Source organism: Pteropus vampyrus, unplaced genomic scaffold (assembly GCF_000151845.1).
Source record: "Pteropus vampyrus isolate Shadow unplaced genomic scaffold, Pvam_2.0 Scaffold566, whole genome shotgun sequence".
NCBI lineage: Eukaryota > Metazoa > Chordata > Mammalia > Chiroptera > Pteropodidae > Pteropus > Pteropus vampyrus.
Window position 1 is genome coordinate 664,293 of NW_011889347.1, and position 19,148 is coordinate 683,440.

The window sequence follows — 19,148 nt, forward strand, 5'->3', positions numbered from 1 at the left end:
ATTGAATGTTAAATAAATGAAAGGCTCATTTTATTCAAGTGACACTTGGAGTTATTCAAATCCCTTTATCTGTCTACACCTGGGTTATGCCAGAAAGCAACCTGGACTGAGAGTCAGGACATCTGGATTCTGGTCTTTGCTCTACTAGTAACTGTCTAGGTGACCTATGGTAAAGACACAGTACTTAATTCAATGAGAGAGAGAGAATGTGCAAGAACGAGAGAGAGTGTGCAAGAACATGTGAAAGTGGCATGGACTACATGATCAGAATGTTCTTTTCAGTGATGTCATTCAACAGAGCCCAGGTTTTATGACAAAGAATCATCATGCCTCTAATTTGAGCACAAAACTACAACCCTTTTAGCCACATTGGAACAGCCAGGTAGCTGAAAATGGGCAGTGGCTGGCAGAACAGGCAGTGGGGGGATTGCGGGCTGAAGAAAGTAAAGAGGCATGGAATGTTAAGGAGGTAATTATACCCCAGGTTCCAGAGTTGGAAAACTACTTCTAAATTATGGCCTCTTCATTTCTTCACCCATGGGAGAGTATGAGCCATCAAGATCTCATTTATTAACCAAGTAGAAAACCCCTTAATACCAGAAGAAAAATAAACACAGCCAATTCACAGAATACAAATGGCAAGAAACATAAAGCAGAGGGGAGGTACAGAAAACGTTTAACTTCATTGTTAACAAAATGAACAGAAATTAAGTAACACTGAAATATCAGTTTACCACTATCAAATTATCAAATGTTTAAATGAGATGTGTTGAAGAAGGCTCTCTGAGACGCTGCTGGAAGGACAATCTGGGACAGCCCTTTTGTGAAGTAATTTGGCCATATTTGTCAGAAGCCTTTAAAAGAGCACTCTCTTTGACTCAGTAATTCCACTTCTAGGAATCTATCCTAAGGAAATAATCACAGATATGCCTACAGATAAAAAAGTTCACAGCATTATTTATAATAATGATAAATTGGAAACTCCTAAATGTTTGACAATAGGGAAAGGGTTATGTACATATTATGGAGTCATTAGGAAATATTTTCAAATAATTTATAATGATATGAAAAATGCTAAGTAAAAAAGCAGGATTACAAAACAATATTTGTAGTTGAATTCCAGTTATATTTAAAAATACACACGCACGCACGCGCGCGCGCGCGCACAAACACACACACACACACACACACACACACACACACACACACACACAAAAGACTAGGAAGAAATACACCAAAATGTTAACAGTGATTGTTATACCTTTGTAATGAGTTTATGGGTGATTTTTTAAAATCTTCTTACTTTCCTGTACTTTCCCAATTTTCAATAATGGGCATGTGTTACTTTTAAAATTAAAAAGCACATCAAAGGTGCAAGGAGAGGAGGTTTGTTTTCTAAGTTTTCCAAATATTTAGAGGTTGAAAGGGACATTTGAGATAATCTAGTCCAATGGTTCTGAACCCTATCAACCCCAACCCTCTCTTGGTATATACAATATTTTGTAATGTACCCTGTGCCACTTTGAAATGAATTTCATAGTTAATATAACATATTTATACACATAATTTCCAGAAGAGCAATATAATACACTAACTATAATATAAAGGAGAAATAAAAGGAAAGTAGTTTATAGTAAGATAATATATATTTCAATATACAAATGCTTAGGCAAGACTATACTAAAGATATAAGAAAGTAGTCAGATGCTTCCACTTATATATGTACATTCACTGTGAATTCGACTGCTAGAAAGGAAGCCTAATACATGTATGTTATACTGGCAACTTAAAAATCCATGAATGGCATTGCTATTGGTGACATGATTTTCAAAAGTCACATCTCTTGGTAAAATTCTGAACAAAATAAAGTACGATCTTCCCTCAATTTACACAATGATTGCATTCCTGGAAATGCAGTGTAAATATTAAAACTATAAAACGTAGTTTATGGTCATTTGTATAATAATTAGGCCCAATTGATTATACTAGGTTTTTCTACCTACGTTAACATCTTATAGGCCATTCAAAAGTTTCAGATATAGATTTCTAGTTCCCATTCTCTTTCCATATTTATCCGAAACATGAAATCTACAAAGACTCCTTTTTTGTGAGTTGAGTTTGCATCCTTTAAAACTGATGATATTCACAGTTTTAGCCTTTGATACTATTTCTAAAACCTACCATCTAAGAACAGCAAGTGAGTCCTAGAATGTATTTTCAAAATTGACACAAATGCTTTTTGAATTTTTGGAAGCATTGCTCTTCTTTAATAGCACCAAGGCATGAGAGCAAATAACCATTTTTTGAAAACCATTTACTGTGATCCTTTGGTGATTTTCCCTAGCTTGGCCCCAGCCTCAGGAGTATAAGATAAACTGAGCTGGAAGAAAAGGACCAACAGGGCCACGCTACGGGGAGAGGGAGAGGGACTACACTACTAGGTTACCACTTGAGCCAATCCAAGCGGTACCAGAGGGCTACCAGACAGAAAACAGGTCCCTCTCTATGCCCAACTAAGCTAAGGGCCTTCTCAAAGGAAGGGGATCAAAAGGTAGGGAAGGGGGCTAGTCACTCATACTAGGCACAAGTAAAGAAATGAGGCAGAAGCACAAAGAAGCAGACATCCCTGTATTTCTAAAACCATTCAAGTCTCCTTCATTAATTGGCTTCTCCCAAAAAGAAAGATTTCTTTATTAAGAAATACCAGAGAGTGAAAAATACACCACACATACACATTTGTAGGCTCACGCAAAAGTGCAGAGATTTATGTATTAAATTGCATTTAAGTTAAAAAATAGATTTTAAAACAAAATATTTTTTTTCTTTCCCCAGCAAGGTAAAGTGATTTGGTCAGTAGGAAAAGGGGCTTTAGTGGTAAAGGCAGGAAGATTAGGGCAGGAAGAATGGAATTTAGCTGCTATAGAATTAGAACTTACCTCTTCCACTAGGGGAAAAAAAGCAAAGAGGGAATGGGTGCTTTTCGCTAGGGCGAGGGGCCCAAGAACAAAATAGTCATAAAGAAATGACCCCAAATAGCCAAATTCCACCAACCCCCAGAGATTTTGGACCCATCCCAACCACCCTTGCCTGGGGAAGTGGGGTGCATAGGAAATTTAAGGAATGTGGAGAAAGGGAAGAGGCAGAGAGAATGTCAGCCATTGAAAGGAACAAACAATTTAAGGCCTATTCCTAGGGAAGGACCAATTCTTCAATCTCCCTTCTGATCAAAACTCAGATGGACAGTCCCAGCTGGTATGTGGTATGAATAGGATAGATTTTCAGACCAGAAAATACAGATTTATAAAGGAAAAGAAAGGGAGGGTGTACAAAATAGCAAAAAACTAAAAAATAATCAGTTCATACTAAAGAGATTTCCATGTTGACCTTTCATCTCAGAAAGAGAATGAAGAAAAGTGGTTGAGGTTAAGTTGAGGGAGGAGAGAAATACACTCTAGCCCAGGAGAGATAGGCTGAGACAGGATGGACTGAGAACCGACTAAGAAGAAATTTATCTGAGTGGCAAGTTAACTGGTCATACTCTCCAGGCTTGACTTTATTTTGAACTGACTAAAATATAACTACAAGGACAAACTGATAGAGCCGGAAAGAGAATGGTAAAGTAGAGGCAGATAGGAAAAGAATCTGAGTCAGCCTCCCTCTGCCTCCCTCTTCCCCTCGTCCTCCCGTCTCCCTCTCTGAGGATCATGAAATTCTGCTGTAAGGAAAATAGGAAGACATAGAGAAAACTCTGGGAGCAGCCAAATTTCATTAATTCTGATTAACTTGGAAGAATGAGATAGGAATTGGTAAGAAGTCTTGATTACAGACCACTTAAAAAGAAATATATACCATCGCTTGTAAAAGATCACTAACAAAATATTTCCCAGGGGAGGCCCTGATGAGCTTACTTTAATAACCAAGGCTTATTTACAATCAACATCATCCAACTGCATAAACAGAATATCCTAATAAAGAACACTTTTCTGTTAAGTTAATATAACCCCCGACTCTCCCCATTTTGCTAACATTGTATATTGCCTTGAAAGCCCTTTCTTCATACTCCAAAATAAGGTAAACTTTGGCCCAGAATGTAGTAGAGATCAGTGGAGAGTTTGGGAACTATCTCTCCAACCCAAGGGTCCCCTGGAAAATGGGAGTATGGCTAATAACAAGCAACCTCTTTGACCCCACCCCAACCCCATACACACCCACACAAAGACACTCACACCCCCATGGTGGTCCTTGAAATGGAAAGGGGAAGGAGGAGGCAGGCAGTTTGCATTAGACACAGTTTAATCAGCTTCGAATAGATTAAAAGTTCTAGTTTACACTTCCCCCCTCCCCATAAGTCATCCAGACAGGGCCCTAGCTTAGAAAGAGAAAAACACAGGTGTTCTAGGAAATATAGCCACATATAATACATAAATCTTCTTCCCTGAAATAGAGCAGGTCCTGAGCAGAGCTGACTGGGGGCCACAGCCCACCCCCAGGGTAAAGCGACTCTGGGACTCTGCCAGTGGAAGTGCTGGAAGAGTGAGGCTTGGAGGAAGCCCCCGGTGTGGTTACCAAGCCCAAGGTGGGCCAAGGCCTTGGAGTAGGTTACCCGGGAGGGCAGCAGTGCTGGGATTTCCCTTTTCACTCTGCCAAGGCCTAATGGAAGTACTAGTTGTCCTGTTTTTTCTTTTTTTTTTTTTTTTGAGGGGACGTAGGGAGAGAGGAGAAGAGAGGAGAGGAGAGCCTCTCTGTGCCTTGGTTTCCCCATTTGTGCATTCAGGGCCTCTGCAGGCCTCACACAGGGAGTCTGAGGGAGTAGTGTTTAAGCGAGCACTTGGGCTTCCTCTGAGGAAAGGGAACCATCAAAGTGCAGACTTTTATTACTGCCATTTCTGCTCTTAGTGGGAGCAAGAGTTAGAAGGAAAACAAGTTAAAAAGGGCTATTGAGAAAGGAGGAGAAATTGAGACAGAGTGCGAGGGGCCATGACATTGGCATCTCATAAATACTTATTGAAAATGGCACAGGTATTCAAAAGTTTCCAGGTAGTCTATAAGAAATTTAAATTGTTATCTATACTACAACTACTTACATATATCTAATTGGAAAAGACTGGGGCTTGAGGGTTAGAGAGTGAATGGGGGACAAAGGAGAAGCTACATGAATAAATACAACAAGTGGAAGCTACCTGCCCCATTCTTAAAAGGATTTGTTGACAATGTTGGCACTTTGTAGCCAGGAGAATCCTCCAACCCCTCTCTCCATTCTCTTCTATTCTGAAGGCCCCTGGCCAGAGTTCTCTGTGACTGTCTCTGGACTCATGCCATGCAGCAGCTGGAGAGGATTTGAGCCAGTCTCAAGAAACTTTAATCCCAGAATTGGACCAATCACCCCAAGCAGGAGAGCTGGGATTTGGAGGGAAGAGAGGAGAGTCCAAGGAAACTCTGTGGCTGAGGCTGTGGGAAACCAGTGCCAGGGCCCAAGAAACCCATTTGTCCAGTTACCAGAGGTCACTGACATCTTCTGTGACTGCCTTGAGTCCAGGGGAGGGGGGAAACTTGCAGCAAGAAAACGTCAGTGTGCAACTGGGTGAATAAAGACCAAAGAAAAACAGTAAAGTGAACAGCTTACTTGCTCTCTGTCTCAGATTTATCTTCTCCCCTTAAATCTCTCACAGCTCTAATTAAACACAAACAAAAGTCTCTTCCACAAATAGGCTACTTCTCAGTTTCAGCCACCTCCTGTGGTGGCTCTGGGGGTACCGGGGGTGGCATTTCTTCAGGAGTGCTGGTGTCCTCCGGCATTTCATTTGAGCTCAGATGTTCTGTTAGAGGCTGAGAAGGAAAAGATAGCAAATTCAATACAAAGCACACTCTCAAAATCCAATTGAAGATAATCAGTACACACTGAGCTCTTCCTGTCAACCTATCAACCACACCAATGTTACAGATATGCAATCAACACCAAACTCAGAGCCAAGACCAGACCGTTGTCATCTTCTCAGCAGGATGCAACTGATGTTTATTTGAGTTCTATTCTTAACTGATGTGGAGAGATGCTACCATTATTATTCATGATAATAATAATGGGACCACAAATAATTACACAGGTCCCTGCCCTTCACAACAGAATGTTATAACATACTTGTCTAACAACACCTGATCAGTGGTTCTCAATCTTGTTTCTGCCCTAACACACAACTCACGAAAATAGTGATTCTAAACCAAAGTGATTGGGATAGCAAAATTTTACAATGATATATATGGTTTTGAAAATGTCTCTAGAGGGATTCTAAAATACCACCCTTTCCCACACTCAGCTGAGAATCACTAACCTAAATTATTATGATTTAAAACCAGACTCATCACAAAAATTATTATCAAAATGATGATAATATATAAAAGTGGGTTTGCTGTATTTCAAAAAAAAATTCAAATTTTAGGAAAGTAGAGAACAATTATCTACCTTATGAAAAGCATTCACTTAAAGGTAGGATTCTATTTTTAAAGAAAAATTCAAGTCTACTAAAAATCTATTATATAGAACTAATAAACAAATTCAGCAAAGTTTTAGGATATAAGATAAATATACAAAATTGATTGTATTTCTATATACACTCAATGAATAATCCAAAAATGAAATTAGGAAAATAATTTCACTTATAATAATATCAAAAAGAATAAAATACTTCTGAATAAACATAACAAAAGAAGTATCAAACTTTTACTCTGAAAACTAAAAACGTTATTGAAAGATATTAAAGAAGACCTAAATCAATGAAAAGACAGCTCATGTTAATGGCTTGGATGACTTAATCTTCTTAGGATGGCAATACTCCCCAAATTGATCCATAGAATCAATATGATCCCCATCAAAATTCCAACTAGCTTCTTTGCAGAAATTAAGAAGCTGATCTTAAATTTCATATGGAAATTCGAGGGACTCAGAATAGACAAACAATTGAATAAATAAAGAATAAAGTTGGAGGACTCACACTTCTTAATTTCAAAACTTACTACAACACCATAGTAACCAAGACAGTATGGTACTAGCATAAGAATAGGCATATTGATCAATGAAATAGGATTGAGAGTCCACAAACAAACTCTCACATTTATGGTTTTGATGAGGGTACCAAGACAATTCAATGGAGAAAGAATAGTCTTTCCAACAAACAACATCGAGACAACTGGATAGCCACATGCAAAAGAAAGAATTCGGATCCCCTATCTCATGCCATAAATGAAAATTAACTCAAAATGGATCGAAGACCTAAATGTAAGAGCTAAAACTATAAAACTTTTAGAAGAAAACAGAGGCATACATCTTTATGACCTTGGATTAGTCAATGGTCTCTTAGATCTGATCACAAAAGCACAGTCACAACAACATAGATAAATTAGACTACATCAAAATTTAAACCTTTTAAAGGACACCATCAAAAAGAATGAAAAGACAACCCACAGAATGCGAGAAAATATTTGCAAATCATATATCTGATAAGGGACTTGTATATAAAATATATAAAGAATTCTGGGGGTGGCTCCATAGTGTAGTGGTTAGCACGTCTGCTTTACACACAGAAGGTCCTGGGTTCGCACCCCAAGTGGAGCCACACACCATACCCCAGGCGCGCCAGGCCCCGGGTGCACCAGGCCCCCCAGATGTACCAGGCCCCCCAGGTGCGCCAGGCCCTGAGGATGCCAGGCCCTGGGTGCACGCCCCAAGCATGTGGGAGGAGACACCCCACCCCGCTTTCAGAGATCCAGTTCTTAAGGGGAAATGACAACATCCATAGGTCAGGGGTGGAAGTGTGAGGGAGGGGAATTAAAGATGGGAAAAATAAATAAAAATAAAATATATAAAAAATTCTTACAACTCAACAATAAAAAAAAACTCAAATTGACAAAGGATCTGAATAGACACTTCTCCAAAGATATACACATGACCAAGATGCTCATGAAACGATGTTCAACATCATTAGTCATCAAAGAAATGTAAATCAAAACCAAAATGAGATACTACTTCACACCCGCCAGGATGGCTAGAATCAAAATGTCAGATAATAAATGATGACAAGGATATGAAGAAATTAGAACCCTCATATACTACTGGTGTAGATGTAAAATGCAGCCACTTTGAAAAACAGTCAAGCAATTCTTCAAAAGGCTAAAAATAGAGTTACCATATGACCCGGCAATTTTACTCCCAGGTACATAGTGAAAAGAAATGAAAACATGTTCATGCAAAAACTTGTACATAAATGTTTATAGCACCATTATTCATAATAATCAAAATGTGGAAACTACCCAAATGTCCACTGACTAATGAACGGATAAATAAAATATGGTCTAATCATATAATGGAATATTATTCAACCATATAAAAGAATGAAGTACTGCTACATGCTGCTACATGGATGAACCTTGAAAATATTATGCTAAATGAAAGAAGCCAGTCACAAAGACCACATACTATATGATTCCATTTATAAAATGCGTGGAAGAGGCAAATCTGTAAAGAGAGTAGATTAGTAGTTGCCTAGGGCTGCAGCTGGAGAAATTGGGGAGAAAGGGAAAATAACTACTAATGAGTACAGGGTTTTTGAAGGGGAATAATGAAATATTTTAAAAGTGATTATTGGGATGATTGTACAACTCTGTAAATATACTACAAACCAGCGAATTGTACATTTGAAATAAGGATTTTATGGTATGTGAATTATATTTCAATAAAGCTACTATAAAAAAAGAAAGCTCTGATAACAAATTTTTAGGAACATACTGTATAAAGTATATCTTGAGCAGGACAGCTGGGAGAGTCCCCACAATATCTGCATATTCCAGTGAAGAAGCACCCTTCTACCAAAGTAACCACACCACTAACTCCAACCCACTCTCCAACCCCTATCTTTGCTCCTATAGCATTTTATGCTTCCCTCGTCAAGGCACTTTTCATGATGTCCAGCAACAGCCTGTTTTCTCATCTCTCATCCCCACTAGACAATGAGCTCCTTGAAAGCATGGACATCATTTGCCTTGTTCACTGGCGTATCCTGCACCTAACACAGTGGCTGGCACAGAATGTCGAAGAAATCCTAATCTACCTCAAGGGCACAAAGATCTTAGGGGATGCAAGGACAGAAGCAGAGACAGGGCAGCTAGAGTGACTGGACGTGAAACTGCCTAATTATATCTCTAAGGTGTAAATTTAGCCTACATTCTCTATCACCGACTCAGCCTTAAAGTCTTAAAATCAAGAACACTTACTGGACTCTGTGGCAAGAGGCTGCTACTCGTCTCTTGAGTACTGGGAGGTCGACTTCCACTTTCCTCCAGTGGCAAAATACCCCTTCGATCCAGCACACTAAAGGAAATAGGAGAGTTACTAAAGTACTTCACATTCACCCTTCCACCCATCCACCCATCCACCCATTGAAACTTGTTGTATATACTGGAAAACATAAACCTGCCCTTTGACAGTCCAGCCTGATCCTAGCAAATGCCTTCTGTCTTCCATTTACTTTTTTCCCCACAAACTAGGGAACACCACATCAGTCAGGGAATAAATAAAATAAGAATGAAAGGTTAACCCTTCAAAACAACTAGCCCGACAACATGGATGGACCTCGAGATAATCATGCTAAGCGAAATAATCCAAACAGAAAAAGTTGAAAATGACATATCACTTATATGTGGGCTATAAACCTAAAATAACAATTAAACAGGATAAACAGAGACTCATGGACATGGACTATAGACTAGTGGTTACCAGAGGGTAGGGGGTGGGGGGAGGTAGGAGGTAGACGGGGTAAAGGAGGTCAAATATGTGGTGACAGAAAAAAATCTAACTATGGGAGGTGAACACACAGTGTAAATATATATATATCCCTTACTGTTAAATAGATAGATAGATAGATAGATAGATAGATAGATAGATAGATAGATAGATAGATAGATAGATAGATTAGATAGATAGATAGATAGATAGATAGAATCACTAAAAAAAAAAAAAACTAGCCATGGTCTATGGTCCATGTAGCTTTGGCACCAAGGGACAATCCTTGGGAAGATATATTTGACACAAAGAGGCCACATTCAGAAAAAGGCATCAGACCAGGTAATGAGATCAGGTTGAGATGCTAGTCCCAAGAGTCCCAGGGACCTTGAGTACCTGGGGGGCAAGGGGCCACACAGCACTTCACAGCAGTTCTTCACAATGTTGCCATGGCTGTAGGGATTCTGGACACGATTCTTCCCTGTCCATGAGCCTTTGATCTGCAAGATAAAAGCCAAAGCTTACATAAAAAATTTTGTTGAAAAAATATATGAGACATAGAAAGATAAAACAAAGTCTGGAGATGGATGGTGGTGATGGTTATACAACATAACTATATTTAATGCCATTGAATTATACTTAAAAAATAGTTAACAGAGTACATTTTATGTACTGCGTATCTTACAATAAGAAAAGGGAAAAAAGTACATGCATAGTAATGGAAAAATGTTCACAATAGAGTGAAAAATGCAGATAACTGAATGATATTATTATTTTCACTTAAAAATACAAAATAAAAAACACAAAATATATAGTCACATAAACAAACGTGGGAACAAGTCTAAAGTCTAGAAAGAAGACTATATATCGTACCATTAATAGTGGTAATGTCTAGGAGATAAAGCTACAGGAACTTATTTGCTATTTTTTGCTCATCTGTATTTTCTGATTTTCTACAGTGAACACAAATTGGTAACTTAAAAAGCAAGAATTTATTCAGTGCACCTGTCCCTGTCCATTCCAAATCCAGAGGCATCAACTATCTTTTAAAGACCTATGAACAGCTGAAGAACTTGTACCCACCCAATGATTCAACCTCTTATTTCTTATTCTCTATAGGCATTTGGCTGAAAACAAAGCAGTCTACTTTCTCTTTTGCGTATCAAATTTAACAATCACCCATACCATGTTTCTGCCTGCCTCAACCTCTCAGGCCCTGGAGACCCAGTTCTCTAGCAGGTAAAAACAGGCTTTGGGGAGAAGAAGAATATGTGTTCATAAGGGAAAGTTAACTCACATCTTCATTGGTTGTCTGGTTGAGAGCCACAAGGAAAGTGTGAAATCCAGTCAGTCCCACGACGGACCAGAGTGTGAAGAAACAAATGAGTACTTCTAGAACAGTAAGGTAATGTTAAGGAATGTTGAAGAAGCCACACAAGGGGACTCAATGCCTCTGCTCATATTCATAGCACTAGTCACACTATCTTTACCTCTCAGAACATATATCACAAATGACCGAGTATCCATATATAACAACAGGCAAATTCTAAACTCACTGGATATAACACTTATGACAGGTAAAGATTCCTGGTTATTCATTATGAGTAACTCTCTAACATCTCTAGTGAATCTGCCTGTTTACTCATCATTAGCTCTTCGAAGGTGACATTTATGAGGGGGGCAAAGTTAAACAATGTTGGCCATCACTGCCAATGGAAAATCTATCAAAAAATTTTATAAATAATAAATTGGTGGGAAAAACAGGATGTGACTTATAGAAATCCCATCTGAATCTCATTTTCAGAAATGCAACTGCTGTACAAAATAAGCCTTAGCTGTAACAGGAAGGTGGGACTTCCAGCAAGTTACTTAAGAAGTCTATTGAGGCAAAGACAACCTTCTATAGAAAGCAGGGCTGAGTGTGGGATCAGAAGGACTTGGGAGGGAAGCAGTAGAGACGGGGGTAAGGGAAAGACCTCCCTTTAAGTCCTGGCCATCTTCCATTCTGGTTGCTACCACTAAGACTACATCTTTTTTTTTTTAGACTTTGGTATTCTCTGACATCTTAAAAATGAGATGATGGGAGAACTGCATATGGAAAGCATGCTGAAAAGTAATTTAAAAGGGATTCACAGGCACATACTGCCAAGGGAGGATATGTTCCAGGAGTTTCTTTCAACGTCTCCAGGAAGCCAATTTTCAAGGATTCTGTGAAATTGTGAGGAGGAATAGAGAGAAAAATTAGTGACTTTAGTAAAAAAATGCATATTTATCCCAGTACTTACTTCCTTTCCTCTCTATCCCCTGTTACAAGCTGACATGAGATAAGCCCTCACTCAGACAAGGGATTCTCAGCTCTAAGCCAGTAGTTTCCTGACCAAAGTGTTCACATCTCCAATGTGGGACCCAGCACTAAACTAGAGATTCAGGCAGAAGCAAATCACCTGGCTCCTCTCCCTTTTCCTTAGCCCCTAACTATGGGCATGGAGAGATATATTCATTCATAGATTAAAGAAATCAGAAATATCCAAGAAAAATTCTCTCTCCTCACCAATCTGTGTCCTCCCTTATTCAAAATCTAGCTGAGAACTCATCTCTTCCCAGAAAGCTATCTTGATCAAGACCACTCCTTTAACTCCACATCCCATCTGTCCTTATTTATTATCTGATGATTTATGTGTGTATGTATGTGTGTGTGCACATGCACACATGTGAGTGTGAATTTTCGATCTCCCAAAGTAAACCAAGAGCTAATAAAAGGCATTCTGTGTATAAGTGCTTCTACTACCTGGCACAGAGAAGGTCTTACAAGGCAGAAAAAGAGAGGATGCAGACAGGAAAAACACATCTCCAATTTTTGGGATCACCTCAGAAATTCCCAGTACTCTGGGTACAGACCAGCTATTATGATCCCAGTCCCCAACAGAGAGCCAGTGAGAAGGCCAAAACACTCAGTAAATACTAATTGATGTGAGCTAAGGTTTGGAGGCCTGCTCGAGAGCAGACGTTAAAGCTCATTTCTAACTGGTCCTAAGGCACCTTCACAATGGTAAAGTTGCACCAGGAAACCCAACCACTCCCCTAAACTGTCTTCAAGTCTTCTCCCACCCCCACTCCAATAATACACACTACCCTGCATACTCACTGAGGGCCACATAGACGATGTTGAAGGCGAAGACATATATGGTGAGGAGAGAGAGAGAAAGGATGAAGAGGTAGAAGTAGCGGTAGTTCCTCTTTCCAACACAATTCCCCACCCAGGGACAGTGATGGTCGAAGCGCTCTGTGGAAGAAAGAGAGTCCAGTGCCAAAGCCTCCAAAACACAGTGCAAACCCACTATCCACGTAGTAACTAATTAAAAAACCCCAGGATCATTGCTTATTTCAACTGTAAGAAACTAGTTTCTATTTTTTACTTTTTCGCAATGTTTTCATAGCCATCTCATTTGGTCCCCATAATCACCCTGGAAGTTAAGCAAAAGAAGATATTCTTTTCTCCATTTACAGATGAGGAAACTGAGGCACTGAAGCATTAAGTGATCAGTCTCACTGCCAGTTAACACAGAGACATTGCTTTTCCAAAGAAAAATCTTAGCAGGTAGGCCTACTAAGTTCAGGAAGAAAAAATAAGTAAAAATAGCCAAGGAAGTTTCGAAAAATGAGTAATGTTGTTTTTCTTCACCTCCAGTTAGCAAAAGACTATAAAACTACAATACTTAAAATGGTGTGGCATAGCTCAATGGAATGAAGAGTACCCAGAAACACTTTAGAATATATAAGAATTCTCTGTCTAATAAAGGCGGCATTACAAAATCAGTGATGAAAGGAAGTATTGTTCCATAAACGACTCTGAGACAATTGGCAATTTGGTGGAAGATAGGGTTATATTTTTCCCCTCACACTATCAAAAGTAATTTCAGAAGAATTAAAGAGTTAAATGTAAAAACAAAGTGAAACCATAAAATAAGCATAAATGATAGACAAAGATTTATGCCCCATACAAAGAAGGATTTTCTGAACATAAAAGTAATGGGGAAAAAAACACAGATGACAAAGAAAAATAGATTTGATTCCACAAACTTAAAAAAAATATTCTATATACATTAAATATACTATAAAAAATTAAAAAGGAAAAAAAAGCCCAGCAGGAATGTATGTAAATTTTGTACCTTGGTATATAAAATGTCCTTACAAATCAATAACAAAATACAAATACTCCTTCAAGGAAATAGTCAAAAGGCAAAAAGTTAATAAATACCATATAAAATATATTTAAATGTTTTCAGATTCACTTATAATTCAGTGCAATGCTAGTACAACAATAAGACATTTTTTGCCTATCAAAATAAGAACATAAAAAATAATATCAGTGCTAATGAGAATAGGGTAAATGAACACTCTAATATACTGTTTGTGGGAGTATAAATTTAGAGAACCATTCTGGAAAGTAATTTAGTAATGTGCATCAAAAGTCTTAATAATGCTCACACTCCTCTAGCAGAATACATTTTCAGTAATCGCATAAGGAAATAGAGATATACTATTTCCTTTATGAATTTTTATGAATTTGCCTACTCTAGATATTTCATATAAGTAGACTGATACAATATGTGGCCTTTTGTGTCTGGCTTCTTTCACTTAGCTTTATGTTTTCAAGGTTCATACATGTTGTGGCATGTATCAGGACTTCATTCTTCCTTGCGGCTGAATAATATTTCATCGTATAGATATACCACATTTTGTTTATCCATTCAGCCACCGATGGACACTTGGGTTGTTTCCATCTTTTGGCTATTGTGAACAATGTTGCTATGAACACTGACGTACAGAAATGTTTGAATCTCTGTTTTCAATTCTCTTTGGTATTGTTACAAACAGAATTGTGTCCCCCCAGATTCATATGTGGAAGCCCTAACCCCCAATGTGACTGTATTTGGAGATAGGACTTCTTAGAAGGTAACTAAGGTTAAATGAGCCATAAGGGTGAAGCCTTAATCCTATAAGACTAGTATCCTTCAAAGAAGAGGACAAGGCACCGGAAGTGCACAAGCACAGAAACAAGGTCCACATAAGGACACAGCAAGAAAGTGGCCACCTGCAAGCCAGAGAGAGAGAGAGGCCTCACCAGAAATCAACCCTGTTGACCCCTTGATCTTGGACTTCTAGCCTCCAGAATTGTGAGAAAATTAACTTCTGTTATTTAAGCCACCCATTCTGTGATATTTTGTTATGGCAGCCCAAGCAGGTTAATACAGGTATATACCCAGGAATGGAATTGCTGGGTCATGTAATAATTCTATTCTTAACTTTTTAAAAAAATTTATTTATTTTAATTAGTTTCAAGTACACAGTACATTGGATAGACATCTATACAGTTTGTAAAATGGTCACCTCTCCAACTGCTGCCTCCCTCCCCTGAACTTCCACCTAGCCAACATCGTCATTCTAAATGCATGGCCTATGCTGTTCCCCATCCCCATGTCCATCCATCAGCTACTAATTTGTACTTCTTTAACCCTTCACCCCATTCTCCCAGCCCCCCAAACGTCCCTCCTCTCTGTCCATCACCAAATTGTCCACTATAGTTGTGAGTCTATTTTTGATTAGTTTGTTCTTTTTATTCCTTAGATTCTGCATATAAGTGAAATCATATAGTATTTATCTTTCTCTGTCTGACTTAAATACCTTCTAGATCCATCAAAGCAATATGTTTTTTCATCCCCTTCCTTTTAGTCTGTCTTTTAATCTGAAGTAAATCTCTTATAGGAAACATGTAGGGGTCTTGTTTTCCTTTCCATTCAGCCACTCTACCTTTTAGTTGGAGCATTTAATTCTTTTTCATTTGAGGTACTTATTGATAGGAATGTAGTTGTCACCATTCTTTATTCATGTTTTTGATACATGTTTTTTCTTCTTAAAAAAGTCCCTCCAACATTTCCTGTAATATTGGCTTGGCGGTGATAAATTTCTTCAGCTTATTTTTGTCTAGGAAGCTCTTTATCTGTCCTTCAACTCTAAATGATAGCTTTACTGGATAAATTATTCTCGGTTGTAGATCCTCGGTCTTCATCCTGTTGAATATGTTTTGCCAAGCCCTTCTGCACTGCATAGTTTCTTTTGAGAAATCAGCTGCCAGTCTTATGGGTTTTCCCCTTATAAGTAACTATCTGTTTTTCTCTTGCTGCTTTTAATATTCTTTCTTTGTATTTAACCTTTGGCATTTTCATTATGAAGTGTCTTAGTTTGGCCCTCTTTGGATCCCTGATTTTTGGAATTCTCTGAGCTTCCTGGGGTTTTATGTCCATGTCCTTCACCAGGTTAGGGAAGTTTTCCATCATTACTTCTTTAAACAACTGTTCAACATCTTGATTTTCTTCAGTTACGCTGATCAGATAGATGTTTGGACTCTTAATAGTGTCCCATATGCTCCTTAAATTATTTTTTGAGTCTTGGTATCTTATCTCTTGCCATTCTGATTGAGTGTCCTTGGCTTTCCCATCTTCTAGATAAGACATTTGATCCTTTTCTTTATTCATTCTGTTTATTCCTTTGTTTATTCCATTTAATATACTTCTCATCTCAGATAATGTGTTCTTCATGTCAGACTGGTTCCCTTTTATAATTTCCATTTCTATTTTTATGTTTTTTATCTCTTTGTTGACATTCTCACTGAATTTAACCAAAAGTTCATTGAGCATCTTTATAACCAGTGTTTTGAACTCTGCGTCTGTTAGATTACTTGACTCCATTATATCTGAATCTCTCATATGGTTTCTGCTTCTTTGTCTTCCCATTTTGTCTGCCTTTCTGTGTCTGTTTCTATGTACTTAGCAAAGCTCCTAAGTCTCTCAGTCTTATGAGTGTAGATTTGTGAAGTAGGTGTCCAGTGGCACAGTTCTGAGAGGGGTTCAGCTGCAGGCCAAACTTATCCCAAGCCTCCAGAGCCACCTGTTAAGATTCAGCAAGCAATCCACAGATGCTGTACTTACAGTTGCCTCAAAAGGCCACGCCAGAAACCGAGGTCAGCTGCCTCCAGTGTGAGTCTAGGTGCTGCTCAGCAAGGAGCACCTGACTTGCTGAGGATATACCTGGATGTGGCTTGGGTGGGGCCTCGAGTTGGGGGAGGCAGGGTTTCAGGGAATCCTCTGCGCAGAGTGACCCCTGTTATCCAGTTTGATGACCTCACGGCTATGGTGGCACTGTGTCCGCGCACTGGGAAAGAGGGCTCAACTGAGAACAATGGATATCGCCGGCACTTCTCTACGGAGCGAGTCTCGCCTCAGCCCTCACTCCGACAATATCTCCTGTAAGTCCCTGGTGTCCCCTGCACGCAGCCAAATTGGCACTAGTGCTCAGAGCAAGCAGGTCCGTCACCATGAAAATCCACTCACGAACGTGGCCCCTTTAAAAGGGTTCTGCCGCTGCCGCAGCCTCTGTCTCACTCAGCCACTTGAGATCAGGCAGCCCTGTGTCCTCGCCCTGTTCTACCTCCTACTGTTGCAGGGTAATTTCTTGGATTTCCCCATCGTTCTATGTTGTAGATCCCAGGCGATTTTTCCTTGCTGCTGCTCCTTGTTTCCATCACAACTTTGATTTGGTCGCCAGAGGGATGAACAGAGCCTCTATCACCCATGCCATTTTGGTTGCCCCCCTCCTATGCTTAACTTTTTGAGGAACAGTCAAACTGTTTTCCACAGTGGCTGAACCATTTTACAATCCTAGCAGAAATGTATGAAGGTTCTAATTTTACCATATCCATAAATTTAATAATCTTGATTACAGTGTTATAATGATGAATAAAATGGAATTGTGAATTTTATGTAGTGATAAGAGACTGGCTAAATAAACTAGAATATAGTTATGTGATGAGTTATGCAGTCATTAAAATAATATAGTCAAAAAACACATATTAAAGATGAATTAAAAATGCTCAAGATAGTCTTCTGGTCAAGATGGTAGAGTAGGTAAATGCTGTGCTTCCCTCCTCTCACAACCACAAAGAAATTACAACTAAACTACAGAACAGCCATCATTGGGAGTCACCTAAAGTCTAGCTGAACAGAAGTCCTACAACTAGGGACACACAGAAGAGGCCACCTCGAGACTGGTAGGAGAGGCAGAGGTGTGAAAAGGGCCAGTCACACACCCATGTGTGCCGGTTGAGGACTGGGAGAGGCATCTTGGCTGAGAATATACCTCCTAAGGAGCATGGGGTCCCAGCCCCACACCAGGGTCCCCAGCCCAAGGTTCCAGTGCCAAGAAGAGAAGTCCCCACAACTTCTGCCTGTGAAAACTAGCAGAGAGAGTAGCTGAATAAGATGGAGGGCCAAGGGAGTCGCAGACTTTCCTCTTAAGGGGCCTGCATGCATACATACTTGGTGACAGTCTCAGTGGCTCTGAGCTCAAGCTCTGGGGAAGCAGTTTGGAAGGTGTCAGGGACATACAGAGAGGAACTGAGTTGTTTGGCTTCGGGGAGAAGGCTAGAGGGGAAGCTTTCTCCCAGATATAAGTGCTGGCAGAAGCCATTGTTCCTTTGTTGAGCCCTCTCCCACAGTGTGCAGATGCAGGCAGCTGCCATATCTGAGTCTCCATCAATGTAACTACCACTGGTCGCCCCACTCTGGTGATTCCCTGAGAAACTTCCCCACCCAACTTGCTGGCCCACCAAAGCAGCTTCCAGTGGATTTTTCATACAACTGGCCTGTCTTGGCTCATGCTGAGAACGTTCCTAAAATCTCTCAAGGTTTCACAAAACCTAAACAAGTAGCATCTGGCCTCGGTGTGCCCTGAAACTCTTGTTGAGCAGCCTCAAACCCAGCACTAGTGGCAGCCAGCCTCGGTTCATGGCTTAGCATCTCAAGACACATCTAAGACCAGTGTCGGTGGCAGCCATTTGCAGATTGCTTGCTGGCTCATGACAGGTGGCTCCAGGCAGGGCACAGGCTGCAACTGAAGTTGGCCTGTGACAGGGCCCCTCCGAGGAGGCCTCAGCCTGCATGCTAAGTGGTCAGCTGCTGTCTGAGCCGGAGCACAGCTCAGCATTCATATTTGAAAATGTTACACTCTAAGGGCCTACTGGACAGGCACTAGAGCCCTACTAAAGTGAATCCTGCTCTGCAGGGTCAGCCCCTGCACAACAGCTCCTCCACTGTAGTCACCAGCCAGTCTTCACAACCAATCAGCCAAGGGTCAATCCCTCTCACTGATGTGCGAACAGCAACCAAAGCTCAACTACAACAGAAAGGCACACAGAACCCAAGGGACACACTTGGAGCACCTGGCTTAGGAGACCAGGGAGACGGCACCACAAGTCTCCACAAAGCACCTACTACATAAGGCCACTTTACTAAGACCGGGAGAAATAGCAGTACTACCTAGT

The 19,148-nt window shown here is 39.8% G+C and overlaps 1 protein-coding gene across 4 annotated transcripts in view; it reads right to left on the reverse strand.

Moving 5' to 3' along the window:
- Positions 1 to 4,275: 4,275 nt before the first annotated feature.
- The window catches only part of ZDHHC9 (zinc finger DHHC-type containing 9), a 47,447-nt gene continuing 32,574 nt past the window's right edge, over positions 4,276 to 19,148 (reverse strand). For all 4 annotated transcript variants that reach the window (XM_023525479.1, XM_023525477.1, XM_011384202.2 and 1 more), the window contains 6 exons: positions 12,915 to 13,052; positions 11,929 to 11,977; positions 11,067 to 11,169; positions 10,166 to 10,269; positions 9,262 to 9,358; positions 4,276 to 5,826 (listed from right to left, as the gene is read on the reverse strand). In XM_023525479.1, the coding sequence (XP_023381247.1) occupies positions 5,710 to 5,826; positions 9,262 to 9,358; positions 10,166 to 10,269; positions 11,067 to 11,169; positions 11,929 to 11,977; positions 12,915 to 13,052 (608 nt within the window). In that variant the 3' untranslated portion in view covers positions 4,276 to 5,709. The remainder of the gene's footprint in view (positions 5,827 to 9,261; positions 9,359 to 10,165; positions 10,270 to 11,066; positions 11,170 to 11,928; positions 11,978 to 12,914; positions 13,053 to 19,148) is intronic.